The sequence below is a fragment of the Echinops telfairi genome, unplaced genomic scaffold (genome assembly GCF_000313985.2).
Source record: "Echinops telfairi isolate 266 unplaced genomic scaffold, ASM31398v2 ScPeMD7_5;HRSCAF=22, whole genome shotgun sequence".
NCBI lineage: Eukaryota > Metazoa > Chordata > Mammalia > Afrosoricida > Tenrecidae > Echinops > Echinops telfairi.
Genome location: NW_022103901.1, coordinates 30,275,989 through 30,286,729, shown reverse-complemented (window position 1 = coordinate 30,286,729; position 10,741 = coordinate 30,275,989). Strand labels below are relative to the sequence as shown.

Here is a 10,741-nt window from a genome sequence, read left to right as displayed (position 1 = left end):
TTTTGGATCACCTGTTGTTCCCTTGTCCCTGGGTTTGTTAACACCCACTTCCTTTCCCCCACCTCCCACTCCCACATGCAGAGACAATAATAAGCACAAAAACAAGACAGAGCAAGACAAAACAACCAAAAAACACCTGACACCAAAAGAAAAGCCTATAAATAGTTCCAGGTCTGTTTGTTGACCTTTAGGAGTGTTTTCTGGTTGAGTCTGATGGGGTGCCACACCCTGGCCCCACAGTCTGTTTTTTGTATTCCCTGGGGACTTCATTGCTTTGCCCCCCTTGCTGTTCTGTTGTGCGCCCTTTGTGTTCTGGTATTGTGGGGTCAGATCGGACACAATTCCCACACTCTGTCTCCAGTGTTGGCCCCAGTAACACTATGGGTCAGTGAGGGATGTCGTGTCTTGTAGTGGGGCTGATGCTATGGTCCTGTCTGTGCATTGGCTGTTCTGAGCAGGGACATGGTCCTCAAGGCTTGGTGGGCCAGGATGTGCTCCACTTTCTCTTCCTCCCCCTTCGTTTGCTCCTGTGTGCTCTGATTGGACGCGTCCCTCTCCCTGAGCTGTAGCTTCAGTGCTGTCCTCTGAAGTGAAGTCTTCTGGGGGTAGGGACAGCTGTCCACACAGTTGGGATTGGGGCCGGCCCCTCAGACCTCTGCACCAGCCCCCTGCTTCATGTCGGTATGTTGCATTCACGTCTTCAGACAGCCTCATCTTTCTCCTGAGGAACAGCTGGTGGGCTGGAACTGCCACTTTTTCTATTGCAGCCAAGCACTTTAACCTCTATACCACCATGCTGCCAGAGAAAGAACAGTGCACACGAGTCGTCCCCAGGTTTAAAGGGAAGAGGGAGAGTTTGGCTAGCCTGGCTTTGTATTCTGGGCTGTAATGGGGCTCCCACCTTCTGCCAGGAGGAACGAGGTCATGGTCTTCCTGCTCCATCAGAAACCAGGTGCTGGGAACAACAAGTGAACTAAAGTCAACGGAGAGAAGGACGTAGGGTGCCTAGTGGGGCTTAATCAAGGGCAATGTAGCAGTGAGGAATTACTGAACCCGAATGAAGGCCAAGCATGATGGTGAGACAAGAGGAAAGTAAAAGGAAATAGAGGAAAGAACCAGGAGATAAAGGAAATTCATAGAGGTCTAAATACAGGTATGTACATATGTAAATATATATATGTGGGGAACAGAACTATGTACTCATTTCTATATGTTAAGAATTAAGGTTGCAGGTGGACATTGGGCCTCTGCTCAAGTACTCCATCAACACAAGAACACTTTGTTCTAACAATCCGGCATTCTGTGATGCTCATCCACCCGGCACGATTGCTGAAACACACACGTTTCCTCTAGTTCTTTGGTGCTTCCTTCCCCCCACTATCATGACCTCAGTTCTACCTTACAAATTAGATTAGACCAGAGCGTGCACACTACTACAGATAAGAGCCCACAACACAGGGAATCCAGGATAGATAAACCCCTCAGGGCCAACAATGAAAGTAGAGATACCGGGAGGATTAGGGGAGGGTGGGGGGGAGCAAGGGGGAATCGATCCCATGAATCCATCTATAATCCCCTCCCAGGTGATGAACAATGGAAAAGTGGATGAGGGGCAATTGAGGATGATGTAAGATATGGAAATAATCATCGTCTATAATTTATCCAGGGTTCTTGAGGGAGGCCGGGCGGTGGAGGGAGGGGGAAGAAATGGAGAGCTGATATCGGGCTCAAGTGGGAAGAGCGTGCTTTGAAAAGGATGATGGTGGCACATGTGCAAATGTGCTTGACACACTGGATGATGTCTGGATTGTGATAAGAGATGTAAGAGCCCCCAATAAAAGTATTTAATTAATTTTTTTTTTTTAAATGAAACCAGGCACTGCTCTGGGTCATCCTGTGGATCCAAGGATGTTCTATTGGCCTTTGGAACTCTGACCTGACCATAAGCTATGGAAACACAAAAGGCTCAGATCGAGCCCGTTGCCCTTCAGAGAGCAGTCTTAGTCGCTCAGTAACCCCCTGGGGCCAAAGAGTAGAATTAGGTGAAGATTTAGAGTACACCTTAGTACACTTTGCATCCAAAGCTTCCTACATAAGGTGCTTCCTGTCCTCCACTGTCACCGTCCCCAGGATATTCCATCGCGCAGCCCACTTCCTCCCTGTGTTTCCTGTTTGTGCACCTCCTCCTCTCCTCTGCACCTTGTCCTGGGGACACACCACCCTTTAGATCGGAAATGAGGGACTCTTCCAACTTGGGGTGATGAGTTCATTTCCAGACCTGAACGGTGGCGAAGGGGAGGCGGAGTGGAGTCTCGTCAGTCTCTCTCCAATCAGGAAGCCTGGTCTCTCTTTATTTTAGGTGTTGTCTCCCTGTTTCCCCACGCTTTCCCAGCGTGGCCCTGTTCAGAGCCGTTGGGCGTGGTAGCGGGCAGCATGCAGCACTCCTGTCAGTAGGGCTTCCTTGACTGGGACCTTTCAGAAGTAGATCACCAGGTCTCTCTCCAAGGGGCCTCTGGGTGGGTTCAAACTGCCAACCTCGGGGTTAGCAGCCCAGCAGAAGTGGTGTCCTCCCGCAACCCAATGGTCTTTGCTATGATTGACGTAAAACCCCTCAAGGTCTCCGGGTGGGTGGTGGCGTCCAGACCGCAGAGCCTTGCCCCTTCTTGTCCTAGCCTGCCCTTCTTGCCCTGCACACCCTGGGTCACTCAGCTCTGGCCATCTCAGCCCACCGAGTGGAGGTTTCCTCTGCCTGTGTCAGTCTGCAGGGCGTTGGAAGCTGCCCAAGGGCTGAGGATGCTAACGGGGTGATGTTTTCCTCTCTCGGTTCTGTTGTTCTTCTGCGTGCCACGGAGTCACTTGGGACTCACAGCGACTGGGTGTGGCAGAGCAGGACTGCCCCCGTGGGCTTTCTAGGAGGTCATTTTTCCAGGAACCTTGGCAACATGGTGGATTCCGTGCTGGGCGGCCAGCCCTGAAGGTCACTGGTTTGAGCCCACCAGCTGCTCCTCAGGAGAGCTTTGACCATAAAGACTTGCAGCCTTGGGACCCCCCTAGGGCAGTTCTCCGCAGTCCTGTTGAGTGGCTCTAAGTAGGAATTGACACCGTGGCAATGGGTTGGTTAGTTGGTTTTTAGGTTTGGTGGAGCCAGTAATTCAGCACTGTGCTGCTAGCTGCGGGGGCAGTGGTTCAAATCCACCCGCTGTTCCATAGGAGAAAGATGAGGCTGTCTGCTCCGGCATAGGTGCACAGTCTCGGGATCCCTCTGCGACAGCCCTTCTCTGTCCGAGGGACGTGATGCGTCAGAGCCAGCTTGATGGGAGTGGGCTTGACCTCTGCAGGGACAGAGCACCTTGCTCCCACGGAGCTGCTGGGGGCCTCGCCAGCGCTTGGCCGCCGTGCCATCAGCCTTTCTCTCTGAGTCCCAGCTCCAGGGGCTTGGCTGGTGTTGTTCAGAGCCACAGGGCTGGGTGGTTTTCATCCCCAGCAGGGGTCCCCTGAGACCGGGTGTTGTCATGGCTCTCTACGTTGATCACCGCATCGAGGCCCCTGAGTCGACCGGCGCAGCCTCCCTCATCAGCTGGCACCCTGTCCACCCCTTCCTGGCCGTGGCCTCTGCCAGCACCACTGTGGGTGGCAGCATGGACATTTATCTGGAGCAAGTGAGTACGCTGAGCACCTGCACCTGTTCCTTCTCTGTTGGGGATTGTGGCGTGAGGTGGGTGTCACGTAGGCGGGTATGGGGTCCATTTGGGGTGGGTGTGCCTGTGTGTGCTGTGTAAGCCTTTGTGCATGTGGGGTGTATTGTGCATGTATGCGCGTGTGTATAACATGCATGTATGCAAAGTGGTTTGTGTGATGTGTGTGCGCTGGGTATGTGGTGTGTGTACATGTGATATGTGAGGTATGTATGGTGTGTGTGATGCTCTGGGATGAGTGTGCGGTTTGTTTGATATCTGTGTGCTGGGTATGCGGTCTGTGGGTGTGTGCGCCTTGCTATGTGTCCATGTGGCTTGTATGTAGCGTGTGTATGATGTGTGTGATATTCACATGTGGCGTGTGTATGATGTGGTGTGTCTGTGTGTCTGTGTATGTGTGTGTATGAGAGAGAGAGAGAGCTCCCCAAGCTCTAGTCTCGCTCTTTCCAAAACACGTTGAGCAGCTGCCACTGTCCTCAAAGGGGTTTCCTTTCGCCCACGCAGGGTGAATGCGTACCTGACTCGCACATCGAACGGGCATGCCAAGTGACTACCCTGAGCTGGCACCCAACGCGGCTGGTCCTGGCCATTGGCTGGGAGACAGGGGAGGTGGTCATGTTCAACAAGCAGGACAAGGAGCAGCACTCGGTGCCCCCAACACACACCGCTGAGATCACCGTCCTCGCCTGGAGCACTAATGGGAACTGCCTGGTGTCTGCAGACAGGGTGAGCAGCTGGCTCCCTGACACAGTGGCTGCTGGTGGCAGGGGTGATGGGAGAGGTGGTGGTGGTGGTGGTGGTGGTGGTGGGAGGTAGTGGTAGAGGTGTTGGTGAAGGAGGTGGTGGTGGAAGAAGTGGTGGTGGTGTTACTGATAGAGAAGGAAGTGGTGGTAGTGGTGGTGATGGAGGTAGAGGTGGTGATGATGGAGGTAGAGGTGGTGGTGATGGAGGTAGAGGTGGTGGTGATGGAGGTAGAGGTGGTGGTGATGGAGGTAGAGGTGGTGGTGGAGGTAGAGGTGGTGGTGGAGGTAGAGGTGGTGGTGGAGGTAGAGGTGGTGGTGGAGGTAGTGGTGGTGATGGAGGTAGAGGTGGTGGTGATGGAGGTAGAGGTGGTGGTAATGGAGGTAGAGGTGGTGGTGGTGATGGCCGTGGTGATGGGGAAGGGGGGTGGTACTCGAGAAGAGGCTGGGGATGGTGGAAGAGGTGCTGATGGCAATGGGAAAAAGGTGGTGGTGGTATTGGAGGTGGTAGCAGTGGAAAAGATGGTGATGGTGGAGGGGGAGAAGGGAGTGGTGGTGGAGCAGAAGGAGGAGGAGGCAGGGTAGGGGTAGTGCTAATGGTGCTGGTCTCATCGCAGTTGAGAGGGTGTGGTTCTGGTTGGCCATGCTCAGCAGAATGAAACACGAGTCCGGGGCCATGCTCACAGGCCTTGTGTGCTGGAGCCCATTGTAGCAGCCACTGTGTCCATCCGTCTCACGGAGGGGCTTCCTCTTCTTCTCGGACTGACTTTACCAAGCATGAAGTCTTCCTCCAGGCCTGGTTCCTCCTGCTGACACGACCCAAGTACTGGAGACGAAGTCTCCTTTTTCTGCTTCTGCGGAGCGTCCCGGTCACAGATTGGTCGGTTGTTCTCAGTCTGTGGGGCCGGCGATGTTCTTCCCAGCACTGTTGCTCAAGGCACCCATTCTTCCCCGGGCTTCCTTCTCCCTTGTCCAGCTTCCACAGACAGACGAGGGCGCTGGGGTCAGGCCCACCTTCACCTTCAAATCGACCTCTTTGCTCCTGCCCCAGGGTTGCCCAGCGTAGGGCCCCGTGTGTGTCCCTGACGGCTGCTCTCACGGGCATGGATCTAAGGAAAGTGAAACCCTTGCCAACCTCCAGCTCTTCTCCACGCATCATGATGCTGGTCACGGGGCCAGTTAGGAGGCTGCAGCTTCTTTTGAGATTGAGCTGCTATCCATCCTGAAGGCTGGTCAAACCTAACCAAGAAAGAAAGGGGTGAAAAAGTCATTTTAACTAGGTTTACACGGTCAATTCAGCAACACTGATCACGTTTTCCATGTAGTGCAACCATCCCCGCTGTGCATCTCTAAAGTCTTCATCCCCTAAACAGAAACCCCGCCCCGATCAACCAATCACTGCCCAGTCCCAGTGACCTGATGCTCAACTTTCCGTCTCCACGCACCTGTTCTAGATGCCTCATGTGGCTGAGACCAGACGGTAACTGCCCTGTTGTCTGGCTCGTTTCACCCCGCACTACATCCCCAATATTCACCCACCCCACAGCCGGCATCGGGGTCCCCTCCCTGTCTGGCTGGACGGTCTGTCTTGGTTACAGAGTCTTGCTGCGGCAGAAAGCCTGTGGTTGGGCGGCTTTAGCAAACCGAGATGTAGTCTCTCGCCATCTCAGAGGCCCCCAGTCTGAGTGCGGGACGCCTGTTGGAGGGGAAGGCCCCCTCGGTGTGTCCGTGCTAGGGGGAGGGTCCTGTCCCGCTCTCTGCTCCCTGGCCGGCTTCCTGTGGCATGGGCTTCTCGCTCCTGCACCTCTGGTGTCTGTCTTACCTCTCTTTCCTCTTTCAAAAGAGATCGATTTCAGACACACGCACACGCTGATCCTTGTCTCAGGAAGGTGACAAAGAAAACCCACTCCCAAGTGGGACGATAGATGCAGGCACGGTGGCGTCCACGACAGATCGTGAGGGCGAGGGACAGGCCACTTAACCCGGAGCATCACTCACAGACCACAGCCCCCTGCGCGCCCTGCCGTGCCCGGAAGGCCCTGTGCCGCTGTAGAACAGTCATCTGGGAGGGGCGTGCCGGCCAAACCCAGCGGGTCCCGTGGGGCGAGATGAAAGGCTGCTGTCCCTCCCACTACCATGACTCGAATTCTGTCTTGCAAGACTGGCTAGACCAGAGGAGGTACACTGGTACAGATAGGAACTGGAAATACAGGGAATCCAGGACGGATGAGCCCTATAGGACCAGTGGTGTGAGTGGCAAAACAGGGAGGGTAAAGGGAGAATGGGTAGGAAAGAGGGAACCGATTACATGGAACTGTGTGTGACCTCCTCCCTGGGGGACAGACAACCGAAAAGTGGATGAAGGGAGACGTCGGACAGGGCAAGATATGACAAAATACCCATTTATAAACTATCAAGGGCTCATGCGGGAGGGGGGGGCGGGGAGGGAGGGGAAAAATGAGGACCTAATGTCGGGGGTTTAAGCGGAGAGAAAATGTTTTGAGAAACGATGTACAAATGCGCTTTACACAATTGATGTGTGTATGGATTGGGATAACAGATGTATGAGCCCCTAATAAAATGTTAAAAAAGAGAAGAGAAAGAAAGAAAAAAAAAAAAAGCCCAGATACAACACATCGAACTACTAGGTAGAACAAAGGGACTACACATGTTATTAAGCCAATTAATTGGGATATCCCATGAAACCATGGCACTGAACCTCTAACCTATGAAATAAAATCCCGTGAGGTTTTTTTGATACATAAAAAAAAAAAAAGAAAGGCTGCTGTCCAGGCTGGCCTCGGTCTGTGGCGCCCCCTCCCTTTCTTCCACTTCGGAGTCTGCACCTTTGACAAAGGGCAGGCTTGTGGCCGCCCCACAGCCGGCGCATCAGGCAGCGCCACTTTCCCAGCAGCCCCGGCTCACCTTGTCTCCTCTCTCTGTGCCCCCTCGCTCACCTGTTCCCCCGCCGGGCCACCAAAAGATGCACAGGACCCACTTTGTTGCGACCGTGGAAAGGACCCAGCCACTTCTCAGAGGAATTGCTTGCGCACCGGAGCTGGTCTTTAAGTGGTTGCTGCTAAAATCTCACACCCCAGCAAAGCTACATCGGCCACTCTCTCGATGACCTTTACTAGGACGAAGGAACTCTAGCGGCCCAGGGGTGACGGGCTGGGCTGCCAACTGCAAGGTCAGCAGTTTGAAGGCACTCGCCGCTCAGAGGGAGAAAGCGGAATCTTCTACTCCTGTGAAGAGTTACAGTCTCTGAAACTCACAGGGCAGTCCTACCCCGTCCGACGGGGTCGCCATGAGTGGGAACCGACTCCATGGGCAATGTGTGTGTGCTGTTTTACGAGGACACCCCACTTGTGCAAATGGGCACAGTCCTCGGCACCATCCCTGGACGACACCCCAAGTTGCCAGTGCCCCCAGGTCCCTCGTGGTTCCCTAGCCTGCCGCTGGTTCGGCTCAGGGCCTGTGTGCTCAGAAAGGCCTCAGAGACCAAATGAGGAAGTCAGTGGGAGTGCGGGGGAGACAAGCCTCCCTGCGGAAGAATCCCGGCCAACGCGCAGAGCCGCCCCACTCCCAACCTTCAGCTGTGTGCTGTGCGCAGGGACACCCTGCATGGAGCAGTGGTCACAGTGGGCCTGATGAACTGGGGAGGGGAACCCAGAGGGGAGCTGCCTCCCTGACCCGTCATTGAATTGAGGAGCCTGCTGTCTGTCACATAACTTCCCCACGTGGACCTGACCTCGGTGCCTTCGCTGAGGTGTGCTCCTCAGGCGTCTTCCTGGGTGTCTCAGACTGCTGGCACACAGGAGCACCCAGGCCTGAGAGCACAGACACTCAGAGCAGAGCTGAGGAGACTCATCCTCTGGGAGCTCCAAAGTAAGGCCGGGAGGCTGAGCGTCCCGAATCCTCAGCCCTCGCCGACGGGCTCCGAGCCGTCACGGCATCATTGTTACACAGCATGAAGGGCCATCGCCGAGCTCCTCCGGCTTCTCTCTCACAGGGGTCACCCTCCGCCCTTCTTGACCCTATTCGGACACCCACTGTCCCTTCCACGGCGCTCTACTTCCGTGCTGGGCACCGTCCTTCCTTACCGTGAGCACGCAGAGCTCACAGATAATGCTTGCCATAGCGTGTTTACTAGGGAAAGTGCAGGCAGGCCGTGGGAAATAAGACCGTCCACAAGACGATGGGCACAGTGGGCGCATCTCTGGTCTCCAACGTAACGACCGCGAGCCCGGTGCAGGGCTGGGCAGCATGTCCATCTACTGTGCATCGGGTCGCCGTGAGTCAGCGCCAGCTCGACGGCACCTCACAATAACAGCTGAGGCCCCTAGCAGATCACCGCGACCACGTGCGGTCACGGGCCCACAGGAACACCGCTCTTGAGCCGGCAGCCGCGCCGCTCTCCCTCATCCTCAGTCTTTTCGCCGTGTGGCCTCTTGGCCTCCGACTCTGTGGCCCAGGAAGTCAGACGGCTGCTCACGGACTCCTAGTCTATGTGCTGCTCCTTGGCTCTGTCTCATGGCCTCTGTGCCTCTGGTCGCAGCCTCCACTGCGTCAGACGGAGAGCTTGAAGTGCCCCACCAGTAGCTCTCATTCCGAGGGTCCTGAGATCCCCCTCTGTGTCCGAGAGGGTCCTTGCACACAGAGGGATGCCTTTGACACAGGTGGGTTTGTAGTCTTCCGGCAGACCCTACCTTCTGCTCTCCCATCGCGGTGAAACCGGGCACACCCTCCAAAATGGGACACAGGGGGTAGAATTCATCGCACGTGAAGTGTTAGGGCTACAAGCCCCACTCCCTGCCACTGATCGGGTTCTGACCCCTGGCCACCCTGTAGGGCAAGGTAGAACTGCCCCCTGTGGTTTGAGACGATCTCTATGGGACCAGAAAGCCTCCTCTTCCTCCCACAGAGCGGCTGGTGGTTTTGAGCTGCTGACCCTGTTGCTAGCAGCCCGGCGCATAACCCCTGTGCCACCAGGGCTCCCTCAGGATTAAGGCTGGAAGGGACACATGAACCGACTACCTCTCAGTCGAGTATTTTAAAATTTAACCCAGCGCACACGCAGTAGGAATCTCTGAGGCCACAGTGGTCTAAGTGGGTGACCGAATGCAAGAGCCAGTGCAAGAAGAGCCATGTCCTCAAGCCTCCTGGACACCACTGCCCTCCAACTCACAGAGACCCTGCCGGACAGAGGAGAACTGCCCCTGTGGGTTTCCGAGACTGTAAATGCTGCCGGGAGCAGACAGCCTCATCTTTTTCCCTTGGAGTGGCTGGTGAGTTTGAATTGCCCACCTTTGGGTGATGGGTGAGCAGTCCAATGGTTAGCCCACTGTCCAACCCAGGCCCCGATCTCCGAACAGAAGCCTCCATACGATCCAGTCAGGGGGACGCCAGGAGGGACTGCGGCTCCCGACCTTCCTGTGTGGCTGTGGGGCTCAAGGTCATTCCAGTGGAGGTCCTTCACCTCTGTAGTGTTCTCCTTCCACCGTCCACCAGCCCCGTCTCACCATGGAGCCCGGCAGAGGGCATTCCGCAGCATCCCTCACCTTGACCCCGTCCCCGGGAGACCGGAAGATCCCGGCGCAGAACAAAGGGCCTCTGGGCACGGGGAGTCCGCGTGACAAATGGATGCTCCATCCCAGAGACTCTGCGGGACAGAGCACTGCATCGTCCCACAAACACTGCCCCATCGGCCCTCCAAGCCTAGTACAGAGCCTCACGGGAGCAGGCGGCCTCAGCCTTCTCCCTCGGAGCAGTTGGTGGGCTCAGACGGGGGACTTTCCAGTGACAGCCCGATCCTGATCCCCCACGCCATGTGGACAGACCCCTGGAAGAACATCAGCTCGCATCTTATGACAACCAAGGGTCTCCCCAACAGGGGTCCCTGGGGGGGACACAGACCTCGCTTCCCAGCTCTGCTGCTCATGGGAACCTCCTGTGAAATTGGAATTTTACTCAACAAAACATGCCAGCAGGGACCTCCGGGGAGCAAGGGTGCCCAACACCACAGAGAGCATCTGGGTCATGACCATGGGCATGATACATTGAGCAGAACGCGGCCATTACCGAGACCATGAACAGACCTTGACCTTGACCACGAGCATGATACAGTGAGCAGAACGCGGCCATGACCATGACCATGAACATGGCATGACCGCCACGGTGACAACGAACTAAACAGGAACACTTTCAACGGTCTGAGGTTTTCCTCAGTGCGCAGGTCGGTTTGCAATCGACTAAAGGGGAAAAGACGCAACAGGCCTCTGGTCTCTCTCTCTTTCTTTTTTTTTT

General features: G+C 55.6%; 1 protein-coding gene across 1 annotated transcript in view; it reads left to right on the top strand.

Annotated features, from left to right (window-relative positions):
• IFT140 (intraflagellar transport 140) overlaps positions 1-10,741 on the top strand; it is a 52,192-nt gene that overhangs the window by 7,537 nt on the left and 33,914 nt on the right. Inside the window, exons 2-3 of the mRNA XM_004706140.2 lie at positions 3,488-3,659; positions 4,200-4,421. Coding sequence (XP_004706197.1) covers positions 3,513-3,659; positions 4,200-4,421 — 369 coding nt within the window. The 5' untranslated portion in view covers positions 3,488-3,512. The remainder of the gene's footprint in view (positions 1-3,487; positions 3,660-4,199; positions 4,422-10,741) is intronic.